At 39.9% G+C, this 19263-nt stretch overlaps 2 protein-coding genes across 3 annotated transcripts in view; one reads left to right on the forward strand and one right to left on the reverse strand.

Moving 5' to 3' along the window:
* Positions 1-459: 459 nt before the first annotated feature.
* Positions 460-4698, reverse strand: rpl19 (ribosomal protein L19). Its single transcript, XM_022203562.2, has 6 exons — positions 4651-4698; positions 4170-4276; positions 1787-1909; positions 1570-1690; positions 975-1085; positions 460-641 (listed from the first exon to the last, which is right to left on the reverse strand). Exons 1-6 carry the CDS (start codon positions 4653-4655, stop codon positions 518-520), a joined length of 591 nt encoding a protein of 196 aa, XP_022059254.1. The 5' UTR covers positions 4656-4698; the 3' UTR covers positions 460-517.
* A 7925-nt stretch (positions 4699-12623) lies between these two features.
* The window catches only part of cacnb1 (calcium channel, voltage-dependent, beta 1 subunit), a 56524-nt gene continuing 49884 nt past the window's right edge, over positions 12624-19263 (forward strand). The window contains exon 1 of one of the 2 annotated variants that reach the window (XM_022203565.2): positions 12624-12925. In XM_022203565.2, coding sequence (XP_022059257.1) covers positions 12836-12925 — 90 coding nt within the window. In that variant the 5' untranslated portion in view covers positions 12624-12835. The remainder of the gene's footprint in view (positions 12926-19263) is intronic. The other variant, XM_022203564.2, reaches the window with a different exon arrangement.

Raw genomic sequence — 19263 nt, forward strand, 5'->3', positions numbered from 1 at the left:
GGCTTTTTCAACTCTCACTCCAAAGACATGCATTTTTGTGTAAATTTATCCTAATTTCACTTACATTTCCTTTAAATGTAATACATCAAACTCTGTAACACTGTAAATATATGCTACAAATTAAATAGAATTACTAAAACAAAAAATAAGTACTGGTTCTATAGTTTTAGATGTTATATGAGAGATGTCTCGTATTTCATTTTCACACACAAATGCTGTATTAATGCGTTGTCATCAGTTTTTCATCTCAATTTAGCTAGTTTTTGTAGCTCAGTTCACTAAAATGTTTCCAAAACAGCTGTCAGTTCTGGCTGAAAAATGTGACACACCAAATGCACATTTTGTACTATAAAGCCTTTCCAAAGAGATGTGAATTGTGTTTTTTTGATTCTTCACCAAAGAATCCCTACTAAAGTGGTTACTAGGATCATAATGGAAGTAAAGTCAGGAGACCATCGGTGTCTTTCTGTACACTTTTATTGTCAACACTCGACAGCAGAGTGAGGCAGGAACAAGATCACTTCTTGGTCTCCTCCTCCTTGGACAAGTTCTTGATGATCTCCTCCTTCTTGGCTTGGAGACGCTCCTCTCTGCGCTTGCGAGCCTCCTTCGTCTTGGAGCGGCGAGCTTCAGCCTGATCGCTGCAGAAGAAAACAAAGAAACGGGTGTTCATCACCGTTCTCCTGCTTCTTCCTCAGCTTTTTATATCAATTTGACCTTCGGTGATACAATCCTCTGGCTTCAAATTCTAAACCCAATTAAGAAATGTAACTACTACTTTCTCTACGTATTGTGCAAAGGCCTGAAGTGTTCATTTCTCCTCATCAGCATGCAATTGTGAGCCTAAGAAAAACCCAACACCACACGATACAATGTGATAACAGGATACGTTTTAGACCTTTATGGTAATCCAAAAGCCATTAAATCAGCGTTAAAATGTGTAACTCCAACTAGTTTTTAGGACTGATACGTACGCCAGCAGCTTCTTGCGGGCCTTGTCAGCCTTCAGCTTGTGAATGTGCTCCATCAGGATGCGCTTGTTCTTGAACACGTTACCCTTCGCCCTCAGGTAGAGGCTGTGGTACCTGAGGAGAGCAGGGGGGAAAACAAATTCAGAAACTACTGGAACACATAGCAGCTATAGTAATTTAAAGGCATCAATACAATACAATACATAAAAGCAAGCAGGCTCCTGAAAAAATGTCAAACATGCCGATTCTAGGTTTTTCCCATTGTTGTAATCAAGGGGATTCAGATCGAGTTTTTTTCTTTATTTAAATTTCACGGTATTATAAGTGTCTTATTCTGTGGAGGTGACAGTTGTTAGTTTTCTCTACTTCTAGCCAGGGTTGAGCTGGTTCCATAGAGGTACATAAGGTACTGCAGTGAAAAATAATCCCAGTGAGCAAAAATATGACAGGAGCAAAGAAACAAGAGCTAACAGCTGCAGTATTAGTTTAAATTCAGAATGTTGGTTTCTGTGGGAAATATTCTCCCATTTCTGAGTGAAATATGTATTTGAGAGATGTATGAAATGTCACGCCAAAAGCATGAAAAGCATGAACCTACATGTGCCTGTCGATCTTCTTGGACTCCCTGTAGCGACGCAGCAGACGACGCAGGATCCTCATGCGACGCATCCAGGACAGCTTCTCTGGCATACGGGCGTTGGCGGTACCCTTTCTCTTACCTGGATACAAGAAGACATGTCAACTGCACTGAAAGTGGAAAACTCAAAGACGGGCTGATTCAGATTCTCCTTTAACAAATGAGCGATTCAACCTACCCACTCCCATGTGTCTTCCCTTGCGACGTGCCAGCGTGTTCTTGCGGCAGCGGGCCCTGGAGTGGACCGTAACAGGTTTGCGAATGATAAGACCATCCTTCACCAGTTTACGGATCTGCTGGCCTGAACACGGAAGGAAACAAGTGAGCTGCTGGGACACACTGAACACCAATATATGTAGAACAGCAGCAGAAAGAACATTTGAAGGGGTTGGAAGCAGAGTGGCCTGACCCACTTTCTGTAGTTTTTGTTTTCAAGAATGGCCTGACATTTGAAGCGTCACTGTAACGTTAGATTTGCAAGCAGAGTTAATGTGATCACCAAAAAAAATCTTTACTTTATTCAGCTACAACAGTCAAACAAGCCCAGAACTGTATTTTTTAGCTGACATTAGAGGTGAGAGAATTTATATTACAGAGTAATTTAAGTATAATATGTTTCCCCGATCACTTTTTATGCCAAATTTCTGCTATTGCAAACAAGAAGACTGTTAGACTAAAAGGAATCACAGGCTTTTTAAACACAAATCATACATAAAACTGAGTTTTTCCTGGAGACTAAGACAACAGTAAGCAGCTCATGTTCATATACAGTGAAGGCAATGAGTCTGTTGTAACTATCTGACAAAAATGTTTGCACTTTCCTGTTATTTCTAAACATTTTTATGGTTATGATGCTTGCAAAACCCTAACTAGACTACACTAGTAAAAATACAGACATGGATTTTATTCTCAAGTCTTTCTTTTGGTTCTGGTGAGTTTTCCTATTGCACAAGCTACAATGTTTTTATGGGAGCCAAAAATATTGGATTTAGTATAAACTCTGGTATTTCTGAAAACAAATTCAGCTAATTTCAGCATACTTTAGAAATGTTTCAGCTGTTAATTGTAACATTATAGCTGAATATTGTATCGCTCTTTTTAGGATTGCACCAATGTTTTATTGTCTTCTTTTAATGTTTCATTGCTGCTTTCTTCATGTGTTTAAAGGCTGTGTAAAGCACATTCAGACTCTAGTTTTGAAAGCTGCTATAGAAATAAACTTTATTATTAATATCAGTATAACATCAACTGCAACTCCAAAGGCTCCTTGTGAAGTCTGAGAAATGACACTTGAGCAAGCGGAACTGTAGTTACACAAAAGGATGTGAAATTTTCAAATACTTGAAGCTGATCAGACACAAAGTGTTTAATTAAACACACACTATCAGCATTTCAACTACAAAACCCTGTTGGTTGTACTTTTAGGACCCTGTCTTTCATAATTTTTACAGTCATTCCAGTAACACGGTCATCAAAGGATCACGCTGCTGCAATAAATCGGCACAATCGATGACGTTACTCCGTATTATAAACCCACACATGGTTATAATTCGTTTTTCTCAAAGGCATTTTAACAGATGTTTCTTTTCAGGGTCATTGTCCAATCATACATCAGCTGCAGAGATACACCACTAAAAACCTGATGCAATACTGTCTGACAACTTAACCACACATCTATTTAAACGAGTAACGGTGCTGTGAAGTTTGCAGTATTTTTACATATTCAAAGAAGAGAAACATTGTACAAAAAGGAGAAAGTGTGTCACTTTAGCTGTTCTGTGCAGTAAAATATCCCATCTGTTCATGTTGCAGTTTATGTAATCTACAGACTGAACTTTTTCACTTCAGTAGGGCTTTATTAGAAACTCAGGTTTCTTTTGTAGTTGCACCACTGACCTAAACAATTTGCGCTTTTTGTTATTTATTCTGATCACGCTGGAGTTCCTGTTTAACTCAACAATTTTGCACTTAAACACGTAAACTTTGCTTTAATGCCCTACTATGTTGCAGTATAAAGTGCTGTGCAGTTTTTCAAAATAAAATGAATTTAAATGAAACAGTCATTTATTTTTCTGAGGTGAAAATTAAGTAGGGGTCAGTAAAAAAGTTACTCAATGAATCTACAGGAAAACAGTTGCTAGTGGAGGTCATCATAGTGATTTATTTATTTTTAATGTTTTCTTCTGGACTATTTAAAGTGTCCCCAACCCAAACGACAATTAAAAGAAAAAAAAGAAAGTATTTTCAAGGCACACTTATACATATGATGCTAGCTCTATCAACCTCACTGTGGGCTACCTGTGACAGTGATACAAAACATGGACCAAGGACAGAAAGGCAGCAGAATAACTTTACGTTGCTTAGAGGACAATGTCTCACATTTTCTTTTCATTTTAGTAGGAAATTGGTGCAATTATTTAGTTAAGAGCTGAAAGTTTCAGGTCTGAGTTTAGCCCCTTGTGGTCCAATCAGCTTCTGTGACTGAGACAGACAGCACCTCAGGACTGACTCGTTAAATTCAGCAGCTGTAACTCTAATTAACTACTTGTTGCTGTGCTTACGGGAGTTAGCGTTGGCGATCTCGTTGGTCTCGTTAGGGTCCAGCCAGACCTTCTTCTTGCCGCAGCGCAGGACGCTGGAGGCCAGCCTCTTCTGGAGCCTGAGCATGCTGCAGGAGGCAGAGACAAGAGCCGGTAAAAACACAGACACGAATACAACTTTTGTCGCCACAAAATAGCATTTTTATTATGCAAAAAATCAATTACAACTGCTAAAACGAGGTGCGAGAGGCTAAGTATCCGTTAGCCGAAAAGCTAACATTTAGCTAACCGCTAGCCGGGTGACAACATGGCTTCTCCGGCAGCTCCATCGTGTTCCATAGATCTCTGTAAAAATATGGGGTTTTGGCTTCGGGAGGACGTGTAAATTTATGTACTGATAAAACATGAATTTGGCCGTCTTCATAAATTGATTTGACTTTTACATGTGTATATTTTAACTGTTAAAATCAGACTTTTACTGTCTCTTCGACAGCGATCCTACCTCATGGCTGCTACTTCAATAGGAAAAGGAAGGTTTGAGAGACGGGCTGGACGCTACCATTTTAGGGGAGAGTCCATCTCCGGTCGTGAAAAACCTACGAGGCAACTTTCTCCACATTAGACATTATTATTTCTGTACATATTCAGCAATGCTAACACCAGATCACATTCGACGATAAAACTGGTAGAAAGTGGATTAAAACAAAGACAATCCAGAGCGAAATATAAAATTTCCCATCAGTGTAACCCCTTCATAAAATAATGGTACTAGCCAGTTGTGTCGCAATGCATCATGGGGGAAGTAGTATTTGGGTGTAATTCTGCTGCTTCACCACATGAGGTCGGTGTTGAGACCTGAAAAGACACTAATACAAGACTCAGTCAAAAACGTACATGGTTATGCATGTTTTTTTTTAAGTACTTACATTATATTAATATGCATTTTTGGACTATAATGACAAACGTTTTATATTACAATCCTAAAGATTTAATTTTAGAGTTTTTTTTCTTTGACTAGAGCTCTAAAAAATATTCAATTGTGCACTGTTGCACCATTGTATACTCAACTAAATAAAATAATTACAATACCACAGTGCAATTTGGCCTGTAAAAATCAATAAATGCATTGCTTATGATTTAATAACAGCTTTATTTGTATAGCACTTTTTAAAACAATAGTTTAGAGTGCAAAAGCAGCAGAAGGCAACATAGCGACAATTAAGATGTTATTAATGCAAGAAGACAACAGATGCAAAAATGCAAAACACAATATGTAATATTAGTCAGGTCAAATATAAGTGCACTGTTATTTATACCGCACACTTAAAGCAGCCGCTGTCGAGTCAAAGTGTTACAAATTCACTCAAATAAATTTAAATGTTAAGGATAAAGATCAGCAGTATTATTTACGTATACCCAAATAAGTTAACTATTAAAGTTAAGACCAGTAATATTACATATAATACAAATTACACATATTATCTGACAAATTGACTGATTTATTTAAAAATCAAGGTTAAGCTCCTGCACCGTTATACCCAAAGTCAACAAATCCAGAAGAATTACTGTGAGCAGCAACAAAGGAGGAGAAAACTCTTTTTTTTGAACAAGAAGAGACCTTCAGCCAGACCCTCAGAAACTCAGGGAGGGAGGCCATCTGCCTCGAAAAAGGACAGAAGAAACAAACGGAACAGATTGATGGAACCCGTAGCTGCAGTTCAGACAACTGATGTATCTCCAAATCCAGAAATACCTGCAGAGAGGCCAAAGCACAAACTACAGGAGAGAGAAGATACTAAGTTCACAGAGTGCGATAGTGCGTATAAATAGATGGAGAATGTCACAAGAATTGCAGAAAACTGAAGTGTTTCCCCCTACAAATGTCACCAGAATAGCTAATGTTAAGCATTTTAGGTAATAATCAATGCAAATGAAATGTCAAAAGCAATAAAGGGACAGCATCGCATCAAAACAAGTGTGTAAAATGGGTTTTTGGAAGTGATTTAAAAGAAGTTACTGATTCTGCAAGCCTTATTTCCTCATGCAGGTTGTTCCAAAACTGACAAGTCCTGATGGCAAATTTAAGATGGCATGTTTTTGCTGCATTTATTCTCAAAAAAATATGATTTAGGTGGCTTACATCCTGCATCATACAGAACTGTTAAGGGCTAAATGCCTCAGAAATAGTCAAAAATACTTCACTGTACATCCTGCAAACCAAATACATTGCTGCTTTGTCATTTGGAAAACATGTTTGTAAATTCAGTTTATTGAAATAAAACAAGAAAGAGGATGCACAGGGGAAATTGTGTTCCCAAAATACTGCACAGAACTAGAAGTAACGTCAACCAGTCTAAAGGTTAAATGATGCACTGTGAAACTCGCTCTGTTAAATGTGTGAAATAATTAAACTGCGTAACAATGAGCAGAAACAAGTTGATATGTAAAAATATGCAGTGTCAAGGGGAGTCAAAAATAACAAAAACCTTTTCAGTTGTTCTGAACATGTGAAGATATTAGAAAAACGCAGTTGTAGGCCGTCGAGTGGCTTCTGTTAAAAATAAAAAGTGGCATCGGTGCGTCGGTTTACTGAGTGGGCTCTCCTGTAAAAATAGCCATCTGCTATTTGACCGGCTGCTCATTCAGGCTGCTATTGTTACATCGTCGACTCTCCAGCATCAGCAGCAGCAGCCCGTCGCCATGGCAACGCTGCAACGCTGCTCACAGTGTGGGTGCACGAGGGCCGCTTGTGTGACTTCTTCACCTCACGTAACCCAGAATAACACCTGGAGTCGTGCGGATCATGAGCTGGCACAGGACAAATTCGTCATCCAGCAGTGTAGAAACCTTCAAAAGAAGTTATCTGAGCTCCTGTCTGTCTGGAGGAGGATGTGTAATGCGTCTGGACTGATTTGTCTTTTGTAGATCTCAGCTGAATTCACATATTATGTTTTGTACTTTTACAAAACCCCACCGTGGCTTCACAGTTTGTCCAATGCAAACTAATAAAAATGCAGACAAACAGGAGCTTGGCTGGAGGCTTTTTTTTTTTTTTTTTTTTTTTTTGCTGTGCAGGAGAAACAGTTCTGCCTCAACAAAATTTAAACTGCGAATTTGCAATGCAGCAGCTAATTAGGATTATAGGAACACGCTGTACCCAAAAACCAATTCTATCAATACCAATGTGGGATCAACAATGGTGGAGGAAATGAATGCACGATGGTGTGAAAGTCTTCTCAGATTCCTGCTGAATCTAGTCTTTGTAAAGCTTCCATTTAATCATTCTTTACCGTCATACACTTTTAATTCTACAATGAAAGAAATCGGCCTTTACACATTATTCTGGATATGAAGTGTGTTTTCCTTTATTGGTGTTTCATTTAGTTCTTCTCCGTTGAATTCCTGATTCAACAAGAGGTTCAGTTAAAGTGTAACATTGAATTGATGTAAAATGAATTGATCTTCTCATGTTAAACAGGCATTAACTTTGCTGTACGCAGCTTTGAGTTACGATCGGTTAAACTGGGCTGGCAAAGAAGCTGCTAAAGCTTCCACTGGCCACCAGGGCGACATATTAGGATGACTTATTTTTAATTTGTTGTGGAGGCAAATTTCTAACAATGAAGTCACTTTGGGCTCTGTGGGTTGCAGGATGGGATCTCTAGGGATCAGAGTTCATCCTATCGGTGCTAAATCAGGGTAAAATCTGTGGAGTTTGGAGGCTGGATCAACACTTTGAGCTCTTTGTCGTGTTCCTTGACTTGCTCCTGAGCAGTTTTTGTGATAGGCGGGTGCATTGTTTTCCTGTTGGAGGAGCTGTTACTTAAATCTGGAACATTGTTTAGGTGGGTGGCTATTCTGTGTTTGTATTCCACATCTGGGAAGTTTTACACTTTAAACAGCAGCGTGGTTTGTTTTGGGGTACTGCTGAGTCTTTGAATGAGGATTTGTAGTGTTCAGTCGACCTACTTTGGAAGTGGAAAGACCAGGTTTCCCCTAGAGATGGTTTGTCAAAGTGACAGTCGACTTAAATGCAATATTTCTGTGAATTTTCTCTGTAAGTCAGGTCATTGCAGTCCGACAATTTAATCAAATGCTACAGAAATACAACCAAATTCTAATAGTAGTGTTCTGTTTGTCCAACATACAGTTAAATACACTACAAGATATTGTAAAAATTTACAGTGTGAATTGGACAAATAGATTTGACACAAAAGAAGACTCAAAGCAACAAAAGCAAAGCACAAAATGACAAAAATGAGACCCAAAATTAGACGAATCGGACAGAAATGAGACAGAAACACAAAGTGAGACAAATGAGGCCCAAAACAACAAAACCAAGACACAAGACGACAGACAGGAGACACAAAAACTGAGACAGAAATGAAAAAATGAGACTGACAATGAGAAACAAAATGGCACAAATGAGACACAAGTAAAAAGTGACACAAAACAACAAAAAACAAGACGGAAACGGACAAAAAGGAGGAACAAAAAGAGACACAAATGAAGAATCGGACAAAAAAATGATACAAAAGAGACAGAACAACAAAAATGAGAGACATAAAGATAAAAGACAGAGATGAAAAAGGGACAAATCAGGTGAAATGAACTAAAAAGCCCAGTTGGATCCAGGAACTCCGATTTTCCTGCAGAATGTTGCATTTTAATGACATGTTTAAAGTTGTTCACGTCACCGATGGACCTGACTGTGTTGAAGACGCTCCAATGAATGTTTTAACACAAGTTTCCAGACTGGTTTGCATTTAGCTCACTTCTTCATCTTTTAAACCTCTAACCACAGCTCCAGACTAATGACAAATACAATATTAAATTTCATGTTTTGTTTTTATTATGAGAATCAGTTTGTTTGTTTTTTTGCCAAGAAGCGTTTCACATAGATTTAATTTAACGTGATGATTTGGTGGATGACAGGAAATGAGCGGGGAATTTTTAAAGAAGGACAAAAAGAGTAGAAAAGAAAGGAAGTGTTGCATAAAGAAAGAGAAAGTGTCAGTGATCAGTTTCTAACTTTTTAGTAGAAGTGATGACATGATTTTGCTTTGTTCTCTTGAGGCCTTTAAACTGTAGTAACTCAACATTTCTGGGATGTTTTGGGCCCCAGAGTTCACATTATATTAGTTTACTGTCCAGAGTCCTGCAGCCACATCAGCATGAGTCTCCTGTCCTTCAAATCCTACAGACTTCCTGCAGCAGCAGCAAAGTTAGCTGTGAAATTGACCTGTTATCATCTGCAGGATCCTTGCTGTCTGGTTCTGGTGAAGGGACCGGAGACCCCTCCAGCTCTGCTCTGAAGGAGGTTTCTGATCAGCGGGTGTGGACATCCAGAGTCCAGCTGGAGTCAGTGGACACACAAGAGGCAGAAAATAATGTCAACACGGAGAGAAAACGCCAAAACGCACCGGTGACCAAAGGAGGACTTCAAAATAAGAGCACCAGCTGTCTGAGGTAGGCCTGTTTGTGGTCACATTTGTGTTTTATTTTCACCACAAGTCTGAATTACATGCCACACAATAACAGTCCACAAATGGTACACTACCATAAAAAGCCCAATTACAGTCATGTACTGTAAAATTTGACCGTAAACAACAGCAGGATTCTGTTAAAACCGACTGCTTGAACTGGACAAAAAGATCTGACATGAAACACGATGAACAATACACAAAGTAACTTAAACAAGACTCAAAATGGCACAAATGAGAGTTGAAATGACAAAACATTAGACAAAATGACACAAACAACCCATACAAGACACAAAAGCAGATGAATGCGGCACAAAACAAGATCAATGAGACGCAAAACGACAAATGAGGAAATATGACATGAGCGGGATGTGAAAGATGACTGCCACAAAACAACTCGTACAAAACCCAAAATGAGACAAAAATGAGACGCAAAACAAGATGAATGGGGACAAAACAATACAACCAACACATAACACAGCAAAAACAAGACTCAAAATGGCACAAATGAGACATAAAATGGCAAAACATTTGACAAAATGACACAAGTGCGATATGAAAGAAGACTGTGACATTTAACAACCCATACAGGACACAAAATGAGATGAATGAGACACAAAACGATAAAAATGAGACACAAAATGACACAAGCACAAAATGAAAGAAACATGTGCCCCAAAATGACACTAATGAGACACAAAACAACACAACCAAGACATAAGACAACAAAAATAAGACGGTAAATGACAGTAAACCAGACACAAAATGAGACCCGAATGAAAAATGAGACAAAATGTCCTTAAAGCTGCTGTCCGAAGTTTGAATCGCAGCGTCTCCCAAAACACTGTTGGTCCCTCCCTCCCTCTGATTTCGCCCCTTTATTTGTGCACGCGCTCAGTATCTGAGAGGAGTGCCCGGAGTGCTGCAGCATCTCGCCTGTTTTGCTGTTTTCCACTCTTCTACATTTAGTAAATAATAAAGGAATTACGTTAGAATGCTGTATTGAGTCTAACTTGTCCTAATACCAAAATAACATGAATCTGCTAGGACGAACGAGTAAAGTTTCAATATGTGATTACACTCGTGTATCCCTCTCGATGACGTTGTTTATCAAACTTAGTGCATTTACGCGTGTATATGTGTTACATTGTTTATTTATTTCTATCTAGAGTTCAGAATTGCATGACTCCTCTGACGAAGAGTATGTCCCAGACGCCCCAACATCTTCCTCCAGAGGTCGGGCATCTAAACGAAGCCGTCAGGCGGGCTATGGAGGGCCGTGGTCGGGGAGCGACGCGAGCACCCCGAGCCAAAAAACGTCCTGCAGTCTCTTGGCCTGACAAGCCGTGGGATTGGTAACTTTTCTGGAAGTTGCTGAGCCCTGATGCTCTCTCCTCCACAAGCAAAACAAATGTGCGTGGGTTGCGTAGCTCGCCCACCTCTGCATGGGCTTGCTTGCTGTGCGCGTAACCGTTGATTGACAGCATGACAAAGCTGAAGCTCGAACTTGATTGGTCGGCAGCAACCGGCGCTTTTTGGAATAACATGGGGGTCTATGAGAGGAAGGCGGAGCTCAAGAATAAATTTTCATATCGCGTCTTACTAACTTTATATTATAGTATCGAACTAGACTAACACATTTAAGCTTTGTTAAAAAATGATACATAAATTGAAAACAAACGGAAACTCCGGACAGCAGCTTTAAGAGGACACAAAAGAAGGTGAAATATCCGGGCAAGAACCAAACATATGAATCCAGATGCATCTCCTGTCTGTTGTAGGCCTACCTGCGGTCACATTTCTGTATTATTTTCAACACAAGTCTGAAATGTGTGCCTCTTGTTAACAAATAGACACACGCAGATGATGCACTTGTAGTTATTTGCATTGGATGAAGGCTTTTTTTCCCCTCACATTTCAGCAACAATATTGGGTCCATAATGATTGACTTCACTACAATAAAGACAGAAGAGGCTTTTCACCAATAACTAATGTAATTTGGGTTTTAACTAACAGGAGCTGCAGTGCAGCAGGTTGCCTCCAGTTGTTTCTAGGTGGTTTTAGTATATTATATTATGTTATATTATTATGTTATGCCTCTTGCCCAATTTTAAGCACTTACATGACACAATATGATGAGAGAAGCGACCAAAGCGTTCTACAAGACAATAAACTGAAGAGTGTGGTCAGTGAAATCAAACCACCTTAATTACCAGCAAGAATTAGAGCAAGTTGTGCAGCTGATGCTATGGTCCTAAATACAACCTAAATTTCCAGAAGAATTTGTGACCTATCATCCAGGATGCTTTCTAAAGACCTGAGAACCTCACAAAAAAAAAGTGTGCTGACGAGAAATTGTTCTGTTTTAGAAAGCAAATTGGCAAAAGAGCGATCACATTTTTATGGTTTATTGCTCTTTAGTTGAGGATTAAAACTTTCTTTGCACTAGTTTTGGAGCATCCTCAGTTAATTTTTAGTGCTTAAAGAGCTTGCGCAGAACTGTATGTCAACTTAACACTATTGCATTTATACTCCGAATTTAATCTACTGTTAATCGACGTTTGTTATATTTTAAAGAAAAGACTCGTCCAAAGTATTTTTACGTTTATTTGAAATGAAAAAATGTCCAGTATTATGCATTCACCAAGGATTCAAGATTCTTTATTGTCATGCCAGTACACATTTTCACATGTGATGGCACGAAATGAGTAGTGGTCGTGATTGTAAGTCAAAGAAATAAAGAGAAGAGAAATTACAAAACAATATACACAAGTGGTAAACAGGTGTGTGTGTGTGTGTGGTATGGTGTATATATAGGACAAACTAATACTGGTTTTGGATTGTAATATACAAGGACAGTCCTGTAACAATTGTGTCTTTAAAGCTGGAGTAAAAAATTAGCACAATAAAAATAAATGGAAGCAAGAACTTATTTTGAAAGCAGCGTTAGTGGATGCGTCCGTGCGTAATTACGCACACTTGACCGCGCTGTAAAAGGCTGGTGCGCCAGTGTGGCACGCTATAGGCTGGAGGGAGGCAGCTGTTGCCATTATATTAGCAGGCAGCTCCGATACATCAGCGGCTTCACCCTCCTCGACTAGAAAGAAGAAGAAAAAAAAGGAAAAGGAAGAAGATGAGTCTGCGGACAACATCGTAAACACACGAAACTGACAGTAGAGAATTTATTTCAAAAAGTGAAATCCAATGGTACAGAAAAGTAGTATGTCCAGGACGCCTTCGACCTCAACCCAGGAGATCCAAATGGACATGTTCGACCATCATCCACACACACAGGTAAGACACGGAGGGTGGAACAAAAAAAAAACAACAGGAAATGAGAATTATTGTGTCAGAAAACACTCTGCGCAGACTGTCCTGTGGTTTATTCCCACTGAAGATGCTGTTTGACGGCAGAGAAGCTGCTTCACTTCTGGAGATTAACAGGTTGTTCTGCAATTAAGTCGCGTAAATTCGCCTCCGGGAGCCAAAAACGCTCGAGTAAAGCTCGATTTTGCTCTAAATCTGTGTTTTAAAAAAGCATAAATGGTTGGTATATTATGTTTTTCTTCTGATTTATAATTGCATCCTCGGCCTGACTGGTTTTTTAATAAGTCTATGTGCTGTGTGGAACCATGATGTAACGCTTGTTTTTATGCTGTCTGCTCATTGGATTCTTTGGAAAAACCACGCCTTTGTTTAATTTAGCAGCAATTAACCAAATGGATGTTGCGTAAAATGTTGATTTCTATCAACTGGAGGCTGATTTTTAGCTTAAATTGTGAAGAAGAGTGATTTTTAAAGTTGGCTTTTTGTGGCTTTAGATCAGTTAAAGCTGAAAACATGTTGTCTAACACCACCTCACATCCTTAAAAAAAAAACAAAAAAACAACTTGATAAAATGATCTTTTCTTGGTTTTTATATTTATCCCTCATCTCTCCACGGTGTCGCTCTTTTCACAGCTACAAATAGTCACCGGCTTTTAGGAAGTGACATGATGTTGTGGGCTTGTTTAGTCATAACAGTTAAAAAATGGATGAAAAGATGAGAATATCTAGAACAAACACACCCACGCTGAGCTCAGTCATTGTCTCTCTGGAGAGGGAGAAAAAAAAACACACCATCTCACCTCACCAGAGCTTCAAACCTCACCAAGTCCTGCTCTCCCTCCCCTCTTTTTCCCTCCCGCTCCTCCCTTCTCTCCCCCCTCATCCATCCATCCATCCATCCGCTCTGAATGTCCCACCACGCTCGTCCTGCTCTCACCATCTCACCTCGTCCGGCTTTTTTTAGATCTTTATCTGCTGAGAGGCTGCCGGTGAGAAACAGATGGACGCCCTCCTGGCAGCAGGGGGGGTTCGACACAAGTGTGTGTTGCACCTCTGATCAATTAGACATAAAGTTCATGTAGGCCTGCAGAGAGATCAGGCTGCAGGATTTTATCCGAGGACAGAACGGACTGATCTGAATTCAGCACCTGAGGCCAGCCGAGATTAAAGATCCGCCGTCAGATTACAGATTTGGATCTCTATGAGCTGAATTTCTGAAAAACTGCTCCAGATTTCACCTTTTTTATTTCCATTGGAAGGCCTCCCCCCCCTCTCTGCTCAGCACCACAATACCCTCCTTAATTATGCTCTTAATCTGGGAGGATGTTTACCAACAGGAAGCCTCCCCTCCTCGCTCACTCTGGCATTTCTCTGCCCTTTTGCTGACAGGAATCGGTCCCATCATGGCCGGAAATCTGTCTAAACGCACAACCCAAACCCGCATCCACACACGTCATGTTAGTTCTGAGCTAAACTTTGCTTCTGCCGCTGCTTTATTCCAGTAATTTGGCTCCAGTGTGTTTTTATTTGCCAGCTTAATTGCTGAAATATGTGGGGCCGTAGTCCAGCGAGACGAGCCAAGCAGATTATTTAACGGGCTGTAAATCCACAGTGGAGCCGTGTTTTCTAAATCACTTATTAGCGGGTGGAAAAGAGCCGCTGTCTGCTTCAGCTTTGACCCGACGTCCTCAAAGACCCCCTCCAGTGAAAATCCAGTTTTTCACCTTGTTAAAATGTTCACAAGGTGTTTTTTTAATGCTGGGAGACACATAATGAGCAAAATAAGCACCACAATTGAGCGATTCCACCCTGAAACTCAAAGATTCAGGTTTATGAGGTTTCATACTAAAGCTGCATGATGTTGGACAAAATGACATTGCAAAATATGAGTATTTTCACAGAATGACTTGAATATCTGTATTTATAAAGAATTAATTGTTCTAGAAAGATCATGTGGATGCAACAGTTGCCAACAGAGAACCTGTTTTTGGTCGACGTTGTCTGTTTTCTTTTCATTTTCGCCTGCAAATCAACTGTGATTTCACAAAAAGCTTCCGACTAGAACTGAACCATGTTGGAAGAAACACTGCGATATTTGGTTTTTCTACAGAAATCCAAGATTTTTTTTCAATTTGGAGGGAAGTAATCATTCTAGAATGATTTTGGTGATTTTTTTGCAGAGGACTTCTTGGCGTAGAAAATAAAAAAAAATATTTGTACAAAGGCTGAAAAAAGCCATTTGGAATCTTTCTCTGATGTTGTAACACTGGCGAAAGCAACCAAAATAGTGGCTTTGCTTGGGATGGCATTAAGATCTGACTTTGTGGCGCTGATTTAAGGCTTCAACAAATGTATGTCTGATGTAGTAGCAGCAAGTGCAAGAGTCCGCAGACAGAAAACCGGTTTTTAGTCAAACTCTTCCTTTACGTGGCTGAAATATTTTCATACAACTGATTTCTTTTTGTAACCAAGTCTTCCTTTTCAGTGTTTATCTCCTGTCGTTGCTGTGCACATGTGGAGGGCGGTTTAACAAACTCCATGTCCCTTAAATGTACTTTAAACAAAAAGTCTGAACCCTTAAAATAGAGTAAATGATGTTCTATCAGACTGCTCTTGTAATTTAGAAAATGGAATTTTCCTTTTGCATGAAGCGACAAAAAACGTTTGTCTGTGATGCGTTTGAGTCATTTGCACAACACATGGTTACACTGCAGTGTCGATGCTGAGACGACTTACTGTGCAGCCTGACATCGGAGCCATTTTGAGGCAAGAAGAGATTATTTTCATGGAAAAAAAAAACAACTTCTAAATGTAGAACTCTGATCAAGAAAAGCTGAGGGATTTCAGAGCGTGTTTACCTTTAGCTAAAGTTGGGATCTGCAGACACCCAAACCATGCTGCTTCTTCAGATCTTTGAAATTTAATCTGTGAGTGAGCCGCCATTTACAGTAAACCCGCTGTTACCATGTGAGCTGTATCTCGAAAGACAAAACCCGTTAATGCAAGTGTAAATGCTGCGTCTCAACATCTGGAGGTGGTTGGATTCACACCTGAGCAGATCTGAGTTTGCATTGTGAAGCTGATTTTATCATCATGTAGGAATGTCAGTGATTGTCATTTGATTACGGATAAAAATTTAACCGATTCCGAATATCTTAGTCTGTAATGCAGAAGACAAAGACATGCAACTCAGAAAATGTTTTGTACGTTAGCTGTAGTACCTGTTTGATGTTGTAGCAGTCAGAGGAAGTGGTTGTGTGGACTACAAGTAGCTCCATGTTGGCAAGCAGAGAACTTAGCAGGAGTTTAGCTAGCAGTGGGCACCATGACAAAGACTTCGGTGGAGGTTAATGGTCTCCAGCCAGAGCTCACATTTGTACACCCAACCAGAAGTAAGCAAGACTGCTAGTCCTCTAATGTAACTGTGTAGCTTTTGCAGCAAATGGTATATCAGCATATAGACTATTGTTCCGAGCACTTTAATATGTTCAACAATGAATCAATTATTGACTTATAATTAGGGCTGGCCCAAATAGTGGTTTCTGGCCTCCGAATATTCGGGCCCTATTAAAGACGAATATCCGAACATTCCTTATGCCCCGTAACGTCCGACGGAGGGGGAGGGGTGCGCAGCGGCTTGTGGCGGAGACGGCCCGAATATTCGGATCCGTTCGTCTGGTCTCCCGGGTCCAAATGTTGCCGTCAGAGTCGGCAGCCACCCGGCCATTCGGGTGGTGTTTACAAACACGAATGGAGGAGCCGAAATGAGCCGAAGAACACGGCGGGATGAGCTGAAGTGGGCCGAAGGCGCAGGGAAGAGACGAGCTCCGAATATTTTCATCTGGGGAGAGGAGGGGGTGATAACATAGACATATGTGTATATGTTTATGTGATCACACGACGAGATGAGCCGATAAGTGCCGATGTGGGCCGTTAATGATCTCCGTCTAGCGCTCACATGTCGAAATAAACTGGATCCCACTGGAATTGTGTCCGTTTGCATGAGTGGCTTTATTTTCACTGACAATCGCTTGCTTGTGGGTAAAATTAGATCTATCAGCATATGGAATAATGTACTGTACTTCATGCATCTTAACGATTACCCAGTTATTGTTTGATAACTCTGCTGACTGTCGGTTAGGAAAAAAGTGTAAATTTTGCATCCTGATAATGCACAAGAATTAAAATAGGGTGAAGTTAAAATAGGCATCAGGTGTAAAAGCAGAACTTAGGTGAATATATTCTAAAATGTTACCCTAAACCTCAGAAATGTTGTGAATTTTTCTGCTAATATTCCAAAATACTTTTCATCAGCACACAGCATTTTTAGAGAAGTCATGATTCTTGGACACCTTTTCCAGTGTAGGTGGACAGATTTGCCAACAGCGATGTCATCGTCTATTTTTGCTTCCGAGCAGGATTTGACTAAAGTCCAGCATCTTTCACCTCCTATTTGATTTCAACACTAAAAAAACAGCAAATTTGGAAGAATTTGTACCGCAGTAGTTGCCGTTGGGCACATCTAAGTTAGTTTCTAGTGCAGTGCTCTGCGGTTTATTCGCCCTCTCCCATCTTTTGTCAGTAAATCAAGCACGGCACATCGTGTTTTTTGGGATACAATAGCTTAAAAATGCATTCAAATGAATTCCTGGTCTGAATTTTTAGAGCGCAGCGTGCAGCAGATGTTTGCCTTTTATCTGCTAACGCTGGAAACCTCTCGGCCGCGGTGTGGTTGCACCAGTTGGCGCTCGGTGTAGCGGGTCATGTTTGTTTAAAGGCAGCGCGGTAGCGGCGGCGTTCATCCTCAGGCCTCGGCGTGGACCTTCGAACGCGACGCGACAGTGAGAACAAAACAGTGAGCAGAGGACAGTCGCTGTTGGCACTGGCATGTGGACGGTTTAAAGCAGTCCAGTGTTTACATTCACGTCCATGTGTGTAGTAGATTGTGTTGCCGACTGGTTAGATACAAGCATGTGACTGGTTGTGGCAGTTTCTCGTGATTTTGATGGTACTGTAGCCTAGTTTTTTAGATTTTTAATGCTCTTGTCATCCAAACAGCCGCAGAGTTTTGTTTGCATCAGTAGTAATTCAGTGCCTTTCACTGATCATATTGGATAACTCACTCACAGAAATGCCCCAAAAATTCTTACAACAGTTAATGTTTTCCTGACACAATCAGCAACACAGTAGCTTTTGCAGACTAAATTGTTTAATTTGCAAATGTGTTTCAGTTAAAAAAAAATAACCTAATTAACTTGTAGACTTGAAATCTACCCAAGCAAGTCATCATATTGAACAATTATTGTTCTGTTTCTGGTGACGTTATACTAAAACGCCAGTGTTCAGCTGAATTTTCTTGCAAATGCATTGGATAACATGTTACTGGGGGTGTTTTTTTAGAATGTTATTGTTAAATCAATTATAATAAACAAGCTAAAGATAATTGTGTGATGGCTGACACTGATATTTGTGACATTACAATGAAACTATGACTGACGTTTGATGAGAAATTGAAGCGCTTTAGAGTAGAAATCTTAAATAGGCCAGCACAATACACGGTTTCAGCGTGGATTAAAGAAAATTAACTCAAATACATCATGCTCCAACTTCTTTCCTGCTTGAAGACAAAAGATGACTTGCACAATTCTCATTTGACATGACCAGTCTACATAAGAAGTCCGTCCTGTAGAATCTTATTGGCCTGATTTAAGGATTCTTGCATGCAGTTTTTTAAACTTCATCAGACAAAAAGTTTCTTGACATGCAGACCCAGAAAAACAGCTGCATGGAAATATTTCAGCTGCAGAAAAGTTGATGTTGATCAAAAACAGGTATTCTGTTTGCTGTGTTTTGAACTGTTACAACACGAACCAACAGTTAAATCGGCATCACAAACCTCTGTATGACGAGCGCAGAGTCAGATCTAAAGTGTTTTGGGTGTTGCACCATGTGAGAAAGATAACAGTTGGTTTATTTTTATTATTGTATGCACATTCACAGTCAGTTTACAATGTCTAATTCTTTCCAAATAACGAGCCATCTGGTCCAAATTCCTGCTTTTTGTTGTATCCCAGAAAAACAAAATATTGCAGTGTTTTAGTTTCATCCAATACTGAGCAGTTTCAGTCAAACTTGATTTACTGACTAAAAAGTATAGAAAAGAGTATTCAGATAGTTGACAAAGACTGCAGAGTGTCTTTTGAATTAGGTGAAGGTGATCTGGCGAGGCAGCCTTTAAATGGAAGACGAGATCTGACAGAAAAATCAGGGGGCATCCGGAAGCAGAGACCTCTTGATCTGCAGTC

The sequence above is a fragment of the Acanthochromis polyacanthus genome, chromosome 21 (genome assembly GCF_021347895.1).
Source record: "Acanthochromis polyacanthus isolate Apoly-LR-REF ecotype Palm Island chromosome 21, KAUST_Apoly_ChrSc, whole genome shotgun sequence".
In the NCBI taxonomy this organism is placed as follows: Eukaryota; Metazoa; Chordata; class Actinopteri; family Pomacentridae; genus Acanthochromis; species Acanthochromis polyacanthus.